Consider the following 20,811-nt stretch of genomic DNA (forward strand, 5'->3'; position numbering starts at 1 on the left):
ACCCGAATCTTATTTGGCAGAAGGTCAAAAATTTTCCCAGTAGCTTTGCTGAGCAGACTCCAGAGGTGGTAGGCAGGGCTGGGCTGTTTCATGGCCTGGCTCAGACCCTGTAAGGCACTCTGGCATAACTCAGGTTTGTAGAGTGGGGAAGCTGCTTTAAAAACTGTCACCATTAAGCTTTCAACAAAACCCACGATCTGTTCATCAGAGACGTGTTTTATCCACGAAGGCACAGATAGCAGGAGGTATTTCTTGATATTCAGCTGAAAGCAAAACAGAAGAGGTCAGATGTAAACAGGCAAGTCTGGGTTTATAATGCTCAAAACCTCTAGGTCATCACCGTGTTTGAAAGATAAAAGGTTCAGGTGAAAGATAAAAAGTTCAGGTTGTTTCCTAGACCCTCATTTCCCCACAGCTTCGTGGTCCAATGGACCACCGATGCATGTAATTTTAGCGGCTGCGGTGACTCCTGATCCAGGGTGACTCATGTGGATATATGGTATCTGCCAATCCATCTGTGAACTACTCAGCTTAAACCTTGGATCTCTTCAGCGAGGGGAATAAAATTCTACTTCTAAAAGAACATGACAGTTGCTATTCAGTCTTAAAAGGTCACATTCCCCGGCAAGAAAAGCTCCTGAAGATGAAGGCTCAACTGCTGGAAATCAACTAAACAGAATATCTAATATTATTCATTTCTTCTTCTGAGGAAGAATAAAGAAATAATGAGGGGAACTGGCATTCTGGGGCCATTTCTGAGCAAAGAAGAACCAGCCGAGCATGTGGAACTGACCACAGCATCTTAAGAGTTCAGGAGAGCTAAGAAGGGGCATAGTTAATGATAGCTGTGAGCCACAGACTTTGAGAAAGCAGGCTTCAAAAATTCTTAGAAACATTAAGTATGATACTAAAGGAGCAGCAAGTCTAAAAGAAGTGCTTTAAAAAATAAAATCTGACAAAAACCAGTAAATTTCAAAAAAAGATCAATGTAGCTTCATGAGTTACAGAAGATTTCACATTAAAAAACATGCCATTTCAGATCATTTTTTAAATGAGCAGGTACATAATTAAAAAAATGAATTTACAAACTTAATTTGTTAATTAACAAAGATAATAAGAAAGGTTCCTAATCAAGGACAAATGCAAAAAAAAAATAGGACAGATCTAAAAGAGAAATGGAAGGATAACTAAAACCTAGAAAAATGTCTGAGATCAAAAAAACAGGCTGTTAGAATTATACATGATTCTAAAGGAAGGAAGCATTAACAGAACAGTGTTCAAGACACAGGCTTTTGAGTCAGCTGGACTCTTCCATTTATTTGCTATATAAACTTTGCTTAACCTCCATTTGTCTCAGTTTATCAACCTATAAAATGGAAATAAAATCTACTTCTCAGAAGTGAAATAAGCCAGGCACAAAAGATATAATTGTGTACAATTCCATTCTAAAGAATTTCTAAAGTTTATATGAAATTTATATGAAAGTTCTTTAAAAAAGGCAAAATTATAGAGACGAAAAGAACAGTGGCAGCCTGAGTCTGAGATTGGGAGTGGGGATTAACTATAAGTAGGCAAGATGGAACTTTTTGGGGTGATGGAAATATTATTGGTGATGGATGAAAATATACAAATGTACTAAGACTCATCAAATTATACACTTAAAATAGCCATATTTTATGGACTATAAATTATAACTCAATAGAGCTGTAAAAAAAAAAAATTGGCTTGTCAGGGTTGAAGAGAGATTAAATCTGATGTCTGAAAGTACTCATTGAGTGCTTACCAGTAGCAGGTACATAACAAGTGCTCATTAAGTGGTACTAAATGGGAGCTGTTTGGAGTAGACAGGTAATAACAGCTGATGGAAAGGATGCAGACCTCAGTAACACTGACCTTTAATTAAAAAGAATCAGATGTAGGAAAGCTTAAAAAAAAAAAGTACAGAGTAGAGACTAAAGCCAAAAGACTGAGGAAATAATAAGAGGGATTTGCACTATCCTCAAAAAATTAAAGCCTCCTAGAATAGAAGAATAACAAAGAGGAGATCATTTAGCTTATAATTAATTGGTAAACCTCTAAGGAATCATGGAATGTGGGTTTTTTTTTTGGCCCTACCTTGAAATGTACCCAAAATTACACATCTTTACTAATTTCCCCTCTTTAAATAATCTCACCCTATTCTTCCTACCTACCCTTAGTCTATACCCTGGAAGGTGCTGGCCCCCTCTATCATAAATACCAGGCTAGATCACTTCTCCCTCAGCACTTTACTCAAGCTGAACACCATTGACAGAGATGTTCTACTCTCTCCACATACACCTTCCCACTTACATCCCCTTGTGTCTCTAACTTGATGCCTAATGAAATCCTACCAAGCCTTCAAGGCTCGCCTTAATTGCTGCCTTTCTGTAAAAGGGAGGGATCATTTATCCAGTGCATGTGGATTTGCCTTTCTTTTAATACCCGCTGAAACGACTGCATATCATGTAAACAAACCCAGGTTCCAATAACTCTACAACTTTCTACCTGTATGGTCTTGAGAAAGGAATTTTAATATCTCTGATCATCACTGTCCCTTTTTCTTGTAATAAATGGTAGCTGAAAGCATGAATGGTGATGGCTATGGCAGAGTTCTGTGTCCCACAATTTTCCAATTTGCTGTCCAGCTATTGTCAAGCCCTCACTCTTTGTGAAATCCCATTTGTCCCCTCTTGACTTTGAGAGCTCACACACAAATGAATGTTGATCTCCCCCAAAAGAACCATATCCTCCTGTTGCTCAACATCCTTAATTACTACTTACACTCAGACCATGGATCAGTGGCGGCATCACCCACATTCCCAACAGTGCAGCTACATTCTGGGATGACTGAGCCTGGGTCACCATAATTTCAAGACACAGTTGCTGAATCTCTTCACCTGAAAGAGAAGAAAGGAAAAAAATATCTGTAATATAGCTGCTTCTCTTAACTCATATTCAGGCTTCGATGTCTCAAATCAGACATCTAAAGGTAAAAGAACTTGTGTGTGATGTCTAAAGGTAATGGAACTTCAGCAAACCATAACGTATTTCAAGAGACGTTTTTAGTTACGAAGCAAAAGAAACGTACCCACTGTATCAGAGGCCTGAGTCTTGGAACTGGCAAGGATCTTGAAATAGCTCAGGAAAGTTCTCTTATTACTTGTCTAGTTCTCTAGACAAACCTAAACACTCGAATACTATTAAAAATTTGATAAAATTCTAGCTAAAAATCTATAGTTTCTGTTTTTCTCTCCTCTCCATCTTACGTTCAGCATATAGACAAATCTGGAAGGACTTAGAGATGTATCCACATTTTCTAGTGACCCAGTCTTTTTGAGCCTGATCCCAGTCGGCAGATGCATCTTCCCAACCAGACCTTTTCTTCTTTTTACTAAAACACCAACATCTTCAATATAGCACACAAAAGCAGGGGAGGGGCAGGGGAACATATTTTTCTGGAAGCATAGTATGGTGAGATCATATCTTATATAGGATTAGGTTCAAATGAAAGCGTTCAAATGAAAATTGTGTTCAGTCAAAATAATCTTTGATTATCCCTTAAACTGTACATAAATTATAGTATACAAATCTTTTTGTATATCATATGTAAGTAAGCACCTACTGTAAAAGAGCACTCATGGCAAATACACACACATATACAATTTATAGCACTGTTAAAGTTGTTCTTCCTCTTTTTTTTTTTTTTTGGAGGTGGGGGGCAAATACATGCAGCTAAATTTGCCTATTCTAATACCCTAACTCCATAATAGAGGTTGCTATGGACAAACTGAGGTGTGCATTCCCTTTGCCTCTCACCACAAAGTACCTGTGGTAAACAGAATAATGGCCTCCAAAGATGCCTATATCTAATCCCCAGAACTTGTGAATATGTTCTCTTGTATGGCAAAGGAACTTTGCAGATGTGATTAAGGTTAAAGACCTTGAGATAAGGAGATTATCCTCGATTATTCAAATAGACCCATTAATCACATGAATCCTTAAATATGGAAAACCTTTCCTGTCTTCAGAGAACCAGAAAGATGACAGCATGAGAGGTCTTCAGCCCTCTGTTGTTTGCTTTGAAGATGGAGAAAGGGGGCCACAAGCCAAGGAGTATGGGCATCCTCTAGAAGCTGGAAAAGGAAGGGGAATGGATTCTCCCTGTCTTAGTCTGTTTGGACTGTTATAACAAAACACTACAGACTGGGTAGTTTATAAACAATAGGAATGTATTTCTCACAGTTCTGGTGGCTGGAAGTCCAAGACCAGGGTGCCAACATGGTTGGGTTCCAGTGAAAGCCCTTTTCTAGGTTGCAGACTGCTGATTTCTTGCTGTGTCCTCACATTGTGGAAGGGACTGGGGAGCTCTGTGGGGCCTCTTTTATAAGGGCACTAATCCCATTCATGGGGCTCCACCCTCATTACCTAATCACCCTCAAAGGCCCCACCCTCTAATACCATCACATTGAGGTTTAGGTTCTCAACATATGAATTTTCAGGGAACACAAACATTCAGGCCACATCACTCCCCTGGGCAACTAGGAAGGAATGCTGTTCTGCTGATATCTTGATCTTAGCCCAGTGAGAACCATGTTGGACTTCTGACCTACAGAACTATAAGATAATAAATTTGTGTTGTTTCAAGCCACTAAGTCTGTGGTAATTTGTTACAGCAGTAATAGAAAACTAATACAGCATCCCATAGGGCATTTCCTTGAAACCTGGAGTTCTGAAAATGCAGCTTGATAACCATCAAACCAGGCTTTCTGGGACCTGCACCACACACCCAGCGACATGCACCATCTCAGTCGAGTATTGTTTTGATGAGTACATCTGGTCTGTGTCTTCAAACCTCCTCTCCCTCCCCCTCAGCTATTTAGAAAGTGATGCAATGAAAATAACCCAGCTGTCCCATCCAAGAAGACAAACCTCAAGTACCCAGACGTCCATCCAGTCACTACCAACTGTGACACACAATCTAATTTTCTATTCAGGTCACATCCTAAAAGCAGAGTCTGAAGACCTAAAAACATGATATTTACCAAAGTTTAGCCTCATAAGTGGAGAGAGGAGTGCAGCCCAGTTCACAGGAGGATACTGGTAGCTTTCTCCAACAGTTGCTATGGGTTTCATCACAACTTTGAGAAGGGAAGGAGGCACAGATTCAGGACCTGCAACAGAAAGGAAAAAAATAATAAAACACCTCAATAGCATCATGAAACTGGAACATGCCAACTTTCCCTCCTTTCTACTAGTTTCAAAGGATTTGGTATCACAGCTTCAATTGTGTTCAACCTTTCAATTCTGTGCCCTTAAAGTCAACCCCATTTGCTAGAAACTTTGCTCCCTCTGTTCTTCTCTCTCTTATTTGTCTCCAGTCTTTCCCTCTTGTCTGGATAGGAATATTCCACATTGCTACTTAACTCTCTTCCATGCTCTCTCATGTCTTTTCATCGCACTTCCTACAAAGAGTAACTTACTCTACATTATTGCCTTATTGCTCACTCACTCCTTAACCCACTTCCAGAAGAGGGGACAATTACTGCCACTCAGGTCCATCTCCTTCTCAGGAGAATTGGTTACCTTCAGTCCCTGTGGCTCTAAATGGTACATTCTGTCCCATGTGATCCCTGCTTCTTCTTCTCCTCAGCCTGTGCCATGGCCGACTGCTCCACAGGTGAGCACCAGGTGTAACAGCTAATCCATAGGTTAACCAGCTATCTGTGACATAGCACCATGTTCTTTTCTTTTTATTTTTTTTTTCAGGTGGGAGGTAATTTGAAATTGAAAAAATGAGACACTCTAGCAGTTCTGAGTGCAGCCATAAGGTGAAGCCAGGGTTGGAGTAGCCATTGAGGGTCATATAAAAGTGAAGTTACAAGGAAGTCAGAAATGATGTATGAAAAAGTAGCAGACCAAGAAAGAGAAGTAACTGCAGCAGCAGGATCAACATAAGCAGCAGAAGGGAAATCAGCATTAGCAGAAAGAGAAGCAGAATCAGGGAAAGGAAAAGCATCAGCAGGAAAAGGAAAAGCAGGGGTGGAATCAGCAGATAAAGCAGCAGCAGCAGACTCCAAAACAGGGGAAAGCAGAGATGGGGGCAGAGTCAGCAAAAGGAAAAACAGCTGCAGAAAGGAGAAGCATGGGAAAAGGGAAAACACAGGAAAAAGGAGAAGCACAGGAAAAAAGGAGAAGCAGAGGCAGAATCAGCAGACCCTGAAAAGCGGGGAAGCAGAAGTGGGGGCAAAGTCAGCAAAAGGAAAAAAAGCTGCAGAAAGGAGAAGCATGGGAAAATGGGAAACACAGTAAAAAAGGAGAAGCACAGTAAAAAAAGGAGAAGCAGAGGCAGAATCAGCAGACCCTGAAGAGTGGGGAAGCAGAAGCGGGGGCAGAGTCAGCAAAAGGAAAAACAGCTGCAGAAAGGAGAAGCATGGGAAAATGGGAAACACAGTAAAAAAGGAGAAGCACAGGAAAAAAAAGGAGAAGCAGAGGCAGAATCAGCAGACCCTGAAGAGCGGGGAAGCAGAAGCGGGGGCAGAGTCAGCAAAAGGAAAAACAGCTGCAGAAAGGAGAAGCATGGGAAAATGGGAAACACAGTAAAAAAGGAGAAGCACAGTAAAAAAAGGAGAAGCAGAGGCAGAATCAGCAGACCCTGAAGAGCGGGGAAGCAGAAGCGGGGGCAGAGTCAGCAAAAGGAAAAACAGCTGCAGAAAGGAGAAGCATGGGAAAATGGGAAACACAGTAAAAAAGGAGAAGCACAGTAAAAAAAGGAGAAGCAGAGGCAGAATCAGCAGACCCTGAAGAGCGGGGAAGCAGAAGCGGGGGCAGAGTCAGCAAAAGGAAAAACAGCTGCAGAAAGGAGAAGCACGGGAAAAGGAGAAGGAGGGGCAGAAAAAGTAGCAGAATCAGCAGACCCTGAAAAGTGAGGAAGCAGAAGTAGGGGCAGAGCCAGCAAAAGAAAAAACAGCTGCAGAAATAAGAAGCATGGAAAAAGGAGAAGCACAGGAGAAAGGAGAAGCAGAGTCAGAAAAAGCAGTAGAAAAGTAGAAGAATCAGCAGATGCTGAAAATAGGGAAGGAGAAGTGAGTGGAGAGTCAGCAAAAGGAAAAACAGCTGCAGAAAGGAGAAGCACAGGAAAAGAAGAAGCAGAGGCAGAAAAAGCAGCAGAATCTGCAGACCCTGAAAAGTGGGGAAGCAGGAGCAGGGGCAGGGGCAGCAAAAGGAAAAACAGCCACAAAAAGGAGAAGCAGAGGCAGAAAAAGTAACAGAATCAGCAGACTCTGAAAAAGGGAGAAGCAGAGGTAGGTCAGAGTCAGCAAAAGGAAAAACAGATACAAAAAGGAGGAGCATAGGAAAAAGGAGAAGCACATGCAGAGTCAGCAAGAAAAGTAGAACAATTAGTAGGAGTTGAAAAACAGGGAGAAGCAGAACCAGAAGCAGAGTCAATAAAAGGTCAAACAGTCAAGAAAGGAGAAGCATAGGGAAAGGGAAAAGGAGAAACATATAAAAATGGGCAAAGAGTTTGAAGACATTTTCCCAAAGATGGTACACAAATGGCAAAAAAGATATGAAAAGATGTTCAACATTACTAATCATCAGAGAAATGCAAATCAAAACCACAATAAGATATCACCTCATAGCCATTAGGATGGCTACTATTTAAAAAAAAAAAAAAGAATAGAAAAAAATAAGTGTTGGTGAGGATGTAGAGAAATTGGAACCCTTGTGAACTTCTGGTGGGATTATAAAATAGAAGAACTGTTATGGAAAACAGTATGATGGCTCCTCAAAAAATTAAAAATAGACCTACCTTATGACCTAGCAATCCCACTTCCAAAAGAACTGAAAGTAGAGTTTCGATGAGATATTTGCATGCCCATGTTTGTAGCAGTACTATTTTTTTTTTGACAGTAAAAGTTACTTTATTTTTTATTTTCTTGTTTTGTTTTCAAAATTATATAATAATTTATTCATAGTTCAAAAAGCATAAAAATCATTATTTTTTATGCAAATGCAGCATATTATAACTCTCCGTTCTACTACACCTTATTTTTCTCACTTATTGATGTGTCTTAGAGCCCTTCCCTATTAGTATCTTTTTTTTATACAGCAGGTTATTATTAGTCATAAATTTAATACACATCAGTGTATACAGGTCAATCCCAATCTCCCAATTCATCCCAACACCCCCCCCGCCACTTTCCCCCCCTTGGTGTCCATACATTTGTTCTCTACATCTGTGTTTCAATCTCTGCCCTGCAAACTGGTTCATCTGTACCATTTTTCTAGGTTCCACATATATGCGTTAATATACGATATTTGTTTTTCTCTTTCTGCCTTACATCACTCTGTATGACAGTCTCTAGATCCAACCATGTCTCAACAAATGACCCACTTTCGTTCCTTTTTATGGCTGAGTAATATTCCATTATATATATGTACCACAACTTCTTTATCCATTCGTCTGTCGATGGGCATTTAGGTTGCTTCCATGACCTGGCTATTGTAAATAGTGCTGCAATGAACATTGGGGTGCACGTGTCTTTTTGAATTGTGGTTTTCCCTGGGTATATGCCCAGTAGTGAGATTGCTGGGCCATATGGTAATTCTATTTTTAGTTTTTTAAGGAACCTCCATATTGTTCTCCATAGTGGCTGTTATCAGTTTCCATTCCCACCAACAGTGCAAGAGGGTTCCCTTTTCTCCACACCCTCTCCAGCATTTGTTGTTTGTAGATTTTCTGATGATGCCCATTCTAACTGGTGTGAGGTGATACCTCATTGTAGTTTTGATTTGCATTTCTCTAATAATTAGTGATGTTGAGCAGCTTTTCATGTGCTTCTTGGCCATCTGTATGTCTTCTTTGGAGAAATGTCTATTTAGGTCTTCTGCCCATTTTTGGATTGGGTTGTTTGTTTCTTTAATATTGACCTGCATGAGCTGTTTATATATTTTGGAGATTAATCCTTTGTCTGTTAATTTGTTTGCAAATATTTTCTCCCATTCTGAGGGTTGTCTTTTCGTCTTGTTTATGGTTTCCTTTGCTGTGCAAAGGCTTTTAAGTTTCATTAGGTCCCATTTGTTTATTTTTGTTTTTATTTCCATTACTCTAGGAGGTGGATCAAAAAAGATCTTGATGTGATTTATGTCAAAGAGTGTTCTTCCTATGTTTTCCTCTAAGAGTTTTATAGTGTCCGGTCTTACATTTAGGTCTCTAATCCATTTTGAGTTTATTTTGTGTATGGTGTTAGGGAGTGTTCTAATTTCATTCTTTTACATGTAGCTGTCCAGTTTTCCCAGCACCACTTATTGAAGAGACTGTCTTTTCTCCATTGTATATCCTTGCCTCCTTTATCATAGATTAGTTGACCATAGGTGCGTGGGTTTACCTCTGGGCTTTCTATCTTGTTCCATTAATCTATGTTTCTGTTTTTGTGCAAGTACTATAGTGTCTTGATGACTGTAGCTTTGTAGAATAGTCTGAAGTCAGGGAGTCTGATTCCTCCAGCTCCGTTTTTTTCCCTCAAGACTGCTTTGGCTATTCGGGGTCTTTTGTGTCTCCATACAAATTTTAAGATTTTTTGTTCTAGTTCCATAAAAAAATGCCATTGGTAATTTGATAGGGATTGCATTGAATCTGTAGATTGCTTTGGGTAGCATAGTCGTTTTCACAATATTGATTCTTCCAATCCAAGAACATGGTATATCTCTCCATCTGTTGGTATCATCTTTAATTTCTTTCATCAGTGTCTTATAGTTTTCTGCATACAGGTCTTTTGTCTCCCTAGGTAGGTTTATGCCTAGGTATTTTATTCTTTTTGTTGCAATGGTAAATGGGAGTGTTTCCTTACTTTCTCTTTCAGATTTTTCATCATTAGTGTATAGGAATGCAAGAGACTTCTGTGCATTAATTTTGTATCCTGCAACTTTACCAAATTTATTGATTAGCTCTAGTAGTTTTCCGTTGGCATCTTTAGTATTCTCTATGTATAGTATCATGTCATCTGCAAACAGTGACAGTTTTACTTCTTCTTTTCCAATCTGTGTTCCTTTTATTTCTTTTTCTTCTCTGATTGCCGAGGCTAGGACTTCCAAAACTATGTTGAATAATAGCGGTGAGAGTGGATATCCTTGTCTTGTTCCTGATCTTAGAGGAAATCCTTTCAGTTTTTCACCATTGAGAATGATGTTTGCTGTGGGTTTGTCGTATATGGCCTTTATTATGTTGAGGTAGCTTCCCTCTATGCCCACTTTCTGGAGAGTTTTTATCATAAATGGGTGTTGAATTTTGTCAGAAGCTTTTTTCTGCATCTATTGAGATGATCATATGGTTTTTATTCTTCAATTTGTTAATATGGTGTATCACATTGATTGATTTGCGTATATTGAAGAATCCTTGCATCCCTGGGATAAATCCCACTTGATCATGGTGTATGATCCTTTTAATGTGCTGCTGGATTCTGTTTGCTAGTATTCTGTTGAGGATTTTTGCATCTATATTCATCAGTGATATTGGTCTGTAATTTTTTTTTTTGTAGTATCTTTGTCTGGTTTTGGTATCAGGGTGATGGTGGCCTCATAGAATGAGTTTGGGAGTGTTCCTTCCTCTGCAATATTTGGAAGAGTTTGAGAAGGATAGGTGTTAGCTCTTCTCTAAATGTTTGATAGAATTTACCTGTGAAGCCGTCTGGTCCTGGACTTTTATTTGTTGGAAGATTTTTAATCACAGTTTCAATTTCATTACCTGTAATTGGTCTGTTCATATTTTCTATTTCTTCCTGGTTCAGTTTTGGAAGGTTATACCTTTCTAAGAATTTATCCATTTCTTCCAGGTTGTCCATTTTATTGGCAAAGAGTTGCTTGTAGTAGTCTCTTAGGATGCTTTGTATTTCTGCGGTGTCCATTGTAACCTCTCCTTTTTCATTTCTAATTTTATTGATTTGAGTCCTCTCCCTCTTTTTCTTGATGAGTCTGGCTAATGGTTTATCAATTTTGTTTATCTTCTCAAAGAACCAGCTTTTAGTTTTATTGTTCTTTGCTATTGTTTTCTTTATTTCTATTTCCTTTATTTCTGCTCTGATCTTTATGATTTCTTTTCTTCTGCTAACTTTGGGTTTTGTTTGTTCTTCTTTCTCTAGTTCCTTTAGGTGTAAGGTTAGATTATTTATTTGAGATTATTCTTCTTTCTTGAGGTAGGCTTGTATAGCTATAAACTTCCCTCTTAGAACTGCTCTTGCTGCATCCCACAGGTTTTGGATTGTTGAGTTTTCATTGTCATTTTTCTCTAGGTATTTTTTAAATTTCCTCTTTGATTTCTTCAGTGATCTCTTGGTTATTTAGTAACGGAGTGTTTAGTGTCCATATGTTTGTGTTTTTTACTTTTCCCCTGTAATTCATTTCTAATCTCATAGCACTGGGGTCAGAAAAGATGCTTGATATGATTTCAATTTTCTTAAATTTACTGAGGCTTGATTTGTGACCCAAGGTGTGATCTATCCTGGAGAATGTTCCTTGCGCACTTGAGAAGAAACTGTAATCTGCTGTTTTGGATGGAATGTCCTATAAATATCAATTAAATTTATCTGGTCTATTGTGTCATTTAAAGCTTCTGTTTCCTTATTTATTTTCATTTTGGATGATCTGGCCATTGGTGTAAGTGAGGTGTTAAAGTCCCCCACTATTATTGTGTTACTGTCGATTACCTCTTTTACAGCTGTTAGCAGTTGCCTTATGTATTGACGTGGTCCTATGTTGGGTGTATATATAACTGTTATATCTTCTTCTTGGATTAATCCCTTGATCATTATGTAGTGTGTTTCCTTGTCTCTTGTAACATTCTTTATTTTAAAGTCTATTTTATCTGATATGAGTATTGCTACTCCAGCTTTCTTTTGATTTCCATTTGCATGGAATATCTTTTTCCATCCCCTCAGTTTCAGTCTGTATGTGTCCCTAGGTCTGAAGTGGGTCTCTTGTAGACAGCATATATATGGGTCTTGTTTTTGTATCCATTCAGCAAGCCTGTGTCTTTTGGTTGGAGCATTTAATCCATTCACGTTTAAGGTAATTATCGATATGTATGTTCCTGTGACCATTTTCTTAATTGTTTTGGGTTTGTTTTTGTAGGTCCTTTTCTCCTCTTCTGTTTCCCACTTAGAGAAGTTCCTTTAGCATTTGTTGTAGACCTGGTTTGGTGGTGCTGAATTCTCTTAGCTTTTGCTTGTCTGTAAAGCTTTTGATTTCTCCATCGAATCTGAATGAGATCCTTGCTGGGTAGAGTAATCTTGGTTGTAGTTTCTTCCCTTTCATCACTTTAAGTATATCATGCCACTCCCTTCTGGCTTGTAGAGTTTCTGCTGAGAAATCAGCTGTTAACCTTATGGGAGTTCCCTTGTATGTTATTTGTCATTTTTCCCTTGCTGCTTTCACTAATTTTTCTTTGTCTTTAATTTTTGCCAATTTGATTACTATGTGTCTCAGCATGTTTCTCCTTGGGTTTATCCTGTATGGGACTCGTTGCGCTTCCTGGACTTGGGTGGCTATTTCCTTTCCCATGTTTGGGAAGTTTTCGACTATAATTTCTTCAAATATTTTCTCGGGTCCTTTCTCTCTCTCTTCTCCTTCTGGGACCCCTATAATGTGAATGTTGTTGCATTTAATGTTGTCCCTGAGGTCTCTTAGGCTGTCTTCATTTCTTTTCATTCTTTTTACTTTATTCTGTTCAGCAGCAGTGAATTCCACCATTCTGTCTTCCAGGTCACATATCCGTTCTTCTGCCTCAGTTATTCTGCAATTTATTCCTTCTAGTGTAGTTTTAATTTCAGTTATTGTATTGTTCATCTCTGTTTGTTCTTTAATTCTTCTAGGTCTTTGTTAAACATTTCTTGCATCTTCTCAATCTTTGCCTCCATTGTTTTTCCGAGGTCCTGGATCATCTTCACTATCATTATTCTGAATTCTTTTTCTGGAAGGTTGCCTATCTCCACTTCATTTAGTTGTTTTTCTGGGGTTTTATCTTGTTCCTTCATCTGGTACATAGCCCTCTGCCTTTTCATCTTGTCTATCTTTCTGTGAAAGTGGTTTTTGTTCCACAGGCTGCAGGATTGTAGTTCTCCTTGCTTCTGCTGTCTGCCCTCTGGTGGATGAGGCTATCTAAGAGGCTTGTGCAAGTTTCCTGATGGGAGAGACTGGTGGTGGGTAGAGCTGGGTGTTGCTCTGGTGGGCAGAGCTCAGTAAAACTTTAATCCGCTTGACTGCTGATGGGTGGGGCTGGGTTCCCTCCCTGTTGGTTGTTTGGCCTGAGGCAACCCAACACTGGAGCCTACCTGGGCTCTTTGGTGGAACTAATGGCAGACTCTGGGAGGGCTCAGGCCAAGGAGTACTTCCCAGAACCTCTGCTGCCAGTGTCCTTGTCCCCGTGGTGAGCCACAGGCCCCCCTCCCCCGCTTCTGCAGGAGACCCTCCAACACTAGCAGGTAGGTCTGGTTCAGTCTCCCCTGGGTTCACTGCTCCTTCCCCTGGGTCCCGATGCACACACTACTTTGTGTGTGCCTTCCAAGAGTGGAGTCTCTGTTTCCCCCAGTCCTGTCGAAGTCCTGCAAACAAATCCCACTAGCCTTCAAAGTCTGATTCTCTAGGAATTCCTCCTCCCGTTGCTGGACACCCAGGTTGGGAAGCCTGACGTGGGGCTCAGAACCTTCACTCCAGTGGGTGGACTTCTGTGGTATAAGGGTTTGTCAGTCTGTGAGTCACCCACCCAGCAGTTATGGGATTTGATTTTGCTGTGATTGCGCCCCTCCTACTGTCTCATTGTGGCTTCTCCTTTGTCTTTGGATGTGGGGTATCTTTTTTGGTGCGTTCCAGTATCCTCCTGTCAATGATTGTCCAGCAGCTAGTTGTGATTCTGGTGTTCTCACAAGAGGGAGTGAGAGCACGTCCTTCTACTCTGCCATCTTGGTTCAGCTCCTCCGTAGCAGTACTATTCACAATAGTCAAGAACAACCCAAATGTCCATTGATGGATAAATGGATAAACAAAATGTGATATATACATAGAATGGAACAGTATTCAACTTTAAAAAGAAAAGAAATCCTGTTATATGCTACATGTCCTCAACCTTGAGGACACTGTGCTAAGTGAGATAAACCAGTCACAAAAAGACAAATACTGTATGATTCCACTTATACCTGGCATCTAAAATAGTCAAATTAATAGATATGGAAAGTAGGATCGTGGTTACCACGGGTCAGGGAAGGGAGAAAGGGTAGGTATTTGCTTAGTGGGTACAAAGTTTCAGTTTTGCAAGATGAAAAAGTTCCGGAGATTAGTTTCACAATGATGTGAATATACTTAACACTATGTAAATGTATACTTAAAAATGGTTACGATGGTAAATTTTGTTATATGTTTTTTATAATTTAAAAAAAGTTTTAAAAAAAGGAGAGACTTTTGGTTTCCAGTTCTGCATGTAAGGAGCTTGGAAGTTACCACTCTGGTATAAGAGTAAAAAGCTGAACAGACTGAAGAATCAACAACTCTTCTTGGATCCTTAAGAAAGGGAAGAAAACAGGGCAAACTGCTGCCTCTAAGACTAGAGAGACAGACAGATGAATACAGGGAGTCATGGCTTATCAGAGCAGAGACTCATGAGTGGATGCTGCAGGAACAGTGCTGGGGTAAGAAAATCTGAACTACAATTGATGCAATGCTGGAGGCTCTGTGTGGACAGATCTATGCCCACAAATTTGATAACCTAGATGAAATTAACCAATTCTTTGAAAGACACAATCTGCCAAAATTCATACAAGAAGATACAAACAATCTGAATAGAACTACATCTATTTAAAAACTGAATCAATAATTAATAACCTTCCAAAAGAGAAAGCAACAGGCCCAGATGGGTTCACTGGTGAACTCTACCAAACATTTAAAGAAGAAATTATACCAATTCTCTTTAATCTCTTTCAGAATATAAAAGCAGAGGGAATACTACATAACTCATTCCATGAGGATGGCATTACCCTAATAGCAAAACCACACTAAGACATAAGAAAACTACAGATATTTCTTATGAACATAGATGCAAAAATCTTCAAGAAAATATTAGCAAATTAAATCCAACAATGTATAAAAAGAATTATACACCACAACCAAGTAGAACTTATCCCAGGTATGCAAGGCTGGTTCAACATTTGGAAATCAATTAATGTAATCTATCACATCAGTAGGCTAAAGAAGAAAAATCATATGAATATATATCAACAAATGCAGAAAAAGCTTTTGACAAAATCCAGCACTCATTCATGATAAAAACTGTCAGTAAACTAGGAATAGAGGGGAACTTCATCAACTGGATAAAGCATATCTATAGAAAAAAACCCTTCATCAACTAGATAAAGCATATCTATTTTAAAAAACAGCTAACATCATACTTATTGATGAAAAACTAGAGCCTTTCTTACTAGGATTAGGAACAAGGCAAGGATGTCTCTTCTCACCATGGCATTTCAATATTATATTGGAAGACCTAGCTTACACAATAAGACAAGAAAATTAAATAACATGTATACTGATTGGGAAGGAAGATGCAAGTAACCAAGATTAGAAATGAAAGTGATGACATTTCTATCAACCTTACAGAAATAAAAAGGATTATAAGAGAAAACTACGAAAAAGTTGTGTGCAACAAATTGGATAATCTAGATGAAATGGACAAATTCCTAAAAACACACAAATTACCAAAACCGACTCAAGAACAAATAGAAAATATGAACAGACCTATAACAAGTAAAGAGACTGAATCAGTAATCAAAGACCTCCCAACAAAGAAAATTCAGAACCAGATGGTTTCCCTGGTGAATTCTACCAAACACTTAAAGAAGAATTAACACCAATCCTTCTCAGTTTCTTCCAAAAAACAGAAGAGGAGGGACTACTTCTTAGCTCATTCTATGGGACCAGCATTAGCCTGATACCAAAGCTAGACGAAGACAACACAATAAAAGAAGACTACAAACCACTCTTTGTTATGTATATAGATGTGTAAATTCTCAACAAAACACTAGTAAACTGAATCCAAGGGCATATTAAAAGGATTATACATGATGACCATGCAGGATTTATCCCAGAAATAAAAGTGTCATACAACATAAGAAAATCAATAATATATACCACATTAACAGAATGAAGGGAGGAAAAACACATGATCATCTCAATTGACACAGAGAGCTTTTGATAAAATCCAACATTTTTTCATGACAAAAAATACTCAGAAAATTAGGAAAAGAATGGAATTATCTTAATATGATAAAGCACATTTGTGAAAAAACCCACAGTGAAAATCATACTCAATGGTGCAGGACTGTAATCTTTTCCTCTACAATCAGGAACAAGACAAGGATGCTCACTGTCACCACTTTGTATTGGATGTTCTAGCCAGAGCCATTAGGCAAGAAAAAGAAATAAAAGGCATCCAGATTGGAAAGGAAAAAGTAAAGCTATCTCTATTTGTAGATGACATGATCCTACACACAGAAAAAGAGAAGTTAGTAAAGTTACAGGGTATAAGATCAACAAGCAAAAATTAGTTGTGTTTCTATATCCCAGCAATGAATAATCTGAAAAGGAAATTAAGAAACAATTCCACATGCAATAGTACCCAAAAGAATAAAATATCGGGAAATAAATTTAACCAAGGTAAAAGACACACACACTGAAACTACAAAACATTGCTGAAAGAAGTAAAAGAAAATCTAAATAAATGGAAAGACATCTTGAGTTCATGGATTGGAATATTTAATATTGTTAAGATGATACTACTCAAAGCTATCTACAGATTCAACACAATACCTATCAAAATTTCAACAACCTTTTTTGCAGAAATGGAAAAGTTGATTCTCAAATTTATATGAAATTGCAAGGGGGCCCAAATAGTCAAAACAATCTTGAAAAAGAAAAATTTAAAGGACTCACCCATACCAATTTCAAAACTTACTACAGAGCTACAATAATCAAAACAGTGTGGTACTGGCAAATATAAGGATAGACATATAACAAATGGAATAGAATTGGGAGGCCAGAAATAAATCCAAACATTTATGGTCAACTGATTTTTGACAAGGGTCCTAAGACCACTCAGTAGGAGAAAGAAGGGTCTCTTCAACAAATGGTGCTGGGACAACTAGGTATCCAGATGTAAATAATGAAGCTGGATCCCTACCTAACACCACATACAAAACTTAACTTAAAATGGGTCAATGACAATATAAGAATTAAACTGTAAAACTCTTAGAAGAAAACATAGAGGTAAGTCTTCATGACCTTTGATTTGGCAATGGATTCTTAGGTATGACCAAAAATATGAGCAACAAAAGGAAAAAAGATGAATTGGACTTTGTCGGTGTTAAAAACGTGTGTGTCCAAGGATATTATCAACAAATTGATAAGACAACCTAGAGAATGCAAGAAAACATTTGCAAATTGTATATATGATAAGGGTCCAGTATCCAGAATACACAAATAATTCTTACAATTAAACAACAAAAAGACAATCTAATTTTTAAAATGATCAAAGGACTTGAACAGACAATTCTCTGAAGAAGATATACCAACAAGTAGTTGAAGGTGCTTAACCTCATTAGTCATTAGGGAAACACAAATCAAAACCAAGTGATCACTTCACATTCAATAGGATGATAATAATAATGATAATGATAATAATAATAATGGAGAAAGAACAAATGTTGGCAAGGATGTGGAGGAATTGGAACTCTCATACATTGCTAGTAGGAATATAAAATGGTGCAGCCACTGTGGAAAAACAGTTTGGCAGTTCCTCAGAAAACTATATGGAATTACTATATGACCAAGTAATTCCACCCCTTGGTACATACCCAAAAGAATTGAAAACTGGTATTCAAACAAAAACTTGTACACAAATCTCCATAGCAGCACCACTCATAATGGCCAAAAGGTAGAAACAACCCAAATGCCCATCAACTGATGAATGGATAAATAAAATGCATATCCATGCACTGGAATATTATTCAGTCATTAAAAAGGAACTAAATATTGATACTTGCCACAACATGGATGAACGTTGACAACATTATGCTAAGCGAAAGAAGCCCATCACAAAAGGCCATATGGCGTACGATGCCATTTAAATGAAATATGCAGAATAGGCAAATCCACAGAGACGGAAAGCAGATTTTGGCTGTTAGGGGCTGGGGGAAATGGGGGAATGGAAGCAACTGCTCAGGGAGTACAAGGTTTCCTTTTGGGGTGATGAAAATGTTCTGGAACTAGACAGTGGCCTAATATTGTGAATGTACTAAATGCCACTGAATTGTACATTTTAAAATGGTTAAAATGATAAATTTTATGTTATGTGTATTTTACACACACACTCACACACACACACACAAGCACAAGAAGAAGAGAAAGGGATGAAGCAGTCTTTGATAAGAAAAGCAGAATCCATGGAAGAGACGGATACAGTGCAGCCCTGGGCAGGTAGACAGAAAGCAAGGTAAAGTCTTGATGCCTGGTATCTTTCTGCTCCTGATACTCTGAGGGTTGAGAATAGTTTCTGTCCTTAGATTTCTGAGAAACCTATGAATCCTTACAGTAAATACTGAGTCACTTGAAGCGAGTCATTGTTTTCTGTAATAGGAAGCACCCTAACATAATTGCTATCACTGCCTAAGCTCATTTACTCATAATTTCACAGACTACTTATGTGTTGATGACTAGTAAACCCATACTTCTAATGCAGGACTTTCTCTGATGTTTCTACAGCTATCTCAAGAATCAGCATATTTTCTTAGGTAGCCACCAACAAACCTACCTCCTTACCGTTGCCTCTGCCAACTTGGGAAAGTATAATAAAACTAGTTGTGTGTCTTCCAGTGCTGTTTCTCTCCCCTCCAACCAACACTTTTTTGCTTTTTGAAAATGTTAAAAGCTCAACACACCTGCCACTCTTCTATGCTGTGTTACCAGTAACTGAAGCTTTATTTCTATTCCACCTTGTGATGTAGTACTAGGAGTATAGGACATATTATCAGGGAGTTAACCATTGCTATTACAAGTAGAAGAATTTCTGACCAAAAAAGTAAATATATTCATAAACACATTCATTTATTCAACTGAGTATCTATTAGCTACCAGACAGTGGAGACAGTGTTGAACAGGGCAGAAGAGGTCACCATGCTCAAGGAGCTTATACTCTCTAGTGAGAGGACAAACAGACAAGGAAAAATCAGATGTGATAAAAATTAAAATGCTGTGATAGGAATTAACTGGTTGGGTATTCACATAACTCTATACTGATTATCCACATGTGGCAGCTATCCACACACAAAGTTGGCTGCAAATTGGAGTCTTTGATTTCACAAAACAACAATGACAACAAAACTTAAGCTGCTTTTGGGGGGCCTTTTGGCTCACGATTCATAGAAATAGCCTAATGAACTGGCAGATAGTATAGTAAATATCTGGGCATAGAATTACTCTTCACTGGGCTTCCCTGGTGGTGCAGTGGTTAAGAATCCGCCTGCCAATGCAGGGGACACGGGTTCAAGCCCTGGTCCGGGAAGATCCCACATGCAACGGAGCAACTAAGCCTGTGCACCACAACTACTGAGCCTGCGCTCTAGAGCTCATGAGCCACAATTACTGAAGCCTGTGTGCCTAGAGCTAGGGCTCCGCAACAAGAGAAGCCACCGCAATGAGAAGCCCTCACACTGCAATGAAGACCCAACACAGCCAAAAATAAATAAATAAATTTATAAAAATAATGTTCTATATTCTAGAAATGCCATTACCAGGTAGGAAAAGCTTATTATTCTAAAAAAAAAAAAGAATTACTCTTCACTCCTATTAAGGACATAAATCCAATTCTATATTGGAAATCTTTAATTCATAAGCAGATTTCTATTAAATTTTTTTCTCAGATCAAGTGTTTTTAAAACTATATAAAATTATATTCCAGGTCCTTCTATAGAATTCACTGCAGAAAACTTGCAGTTTCCAGAGGATCTAGAGAATCAGGAAAGACATTCAACCTGTCCTCTAATACCAGGACCCAATATAAAATATGGCCATTTTCTAGATCCTTTATTGCTTAGACAACAAGCTCTCTCTTGACAGGACAACAGAACTTTCACTAGTAACTGCACTTCACTATCTAAACACTTTACATGTTGCTTCCATACTCTTTAGAACTGACCTAATTAATATACAAGCAAGTGTCAGAAACAAGGAGAATTGTAAAATGGAGCACAGGGGCGAAAATCAAGTAAGTGCTATAATGCAATACATTTTCCACTTTTTAAAAAAGCAGAGAATCAGTATGGACTAGCATAGCTAGAATCACACAAAATTTTCCACTATATTTGCAGGGAACTAATTCTGAAACTAACTGGAATGAAAGAAATTATAGCAGCTGTTAGGAATGGAGAAAATACCTGCTAGTTCTAAGCATTTGCGGGGAGGTATGGAGAGAGAGGGAGTCCCAAAATGGGAGAACAGAGTCACATGGTCCCCTCCCCAGAGATCTTTAGCATTGGACACAAGAATCCAAATCTAGGCTATGGGAATGATCAGTTCCCTTATTACAGCGCTCTATCTTTCACCCAAGTGCCTTAGACAAAAAGAAATACTGGAATGCTTTATAGACAGTGGATTTGGAACTGAGAAGACCTAACAGTACTTGTTAAAAGGATCCAGATGTTTTAAAATCCGGGTACAAAGTTGTTTTAAATCCCTCATCCAGTTGACAGCCTCAAA

At 38.5% G+C, this 20,811-nt stretch overlaps 1 protein-coding gene across 6 annotated transcripts in view; it reads right to left on the reverse strand.

The window, feature by feature from the left end:
- Positions 1–20,811, reverse strand: part of FOCAD (focadhesin) — a 311,339-nt gene that overhangs the window by 15,921 nt on the left and 274,607 nt on the right. For all 6 annotated transcript variants that reach the window (XM_007176810.2, XM_057547663.1, XM_057547662.1 and 3 more), the window contains 3 exons: positions 5,064–5,192; positions 2,803–2,918; positions 3–263 (listed from right to left, as the gene is read on the reverse strand). In XM_007176810.2, coding sequence (XP_007176872.2) covers positions 3–263; positions 2,803–2,918; positions 5,064–5,192 — 506 coding nt within the window. The remainder of the gene's footprint in view (positions 1–2; positions 264–2,802; positions 2,919–5,063; positions 5,193–20,811) is intronic.

The sequence above is a fragment of the Balaenoptera acutorostrata genome, chromosome 6 (genome assembly GCF_949987535.1).
Source record: "Balaenoptera acutorostrata chromosome 6, mBalAcu1.1, whole genome shotgun sequence".
NCBI classification, from domain to species: Eukaryota; Metazoa; Chordata; class Mammalia; order Artiodactyla; family Balaenopteridae; genus Balaenoptera; species Balaenoptera acutorostrata.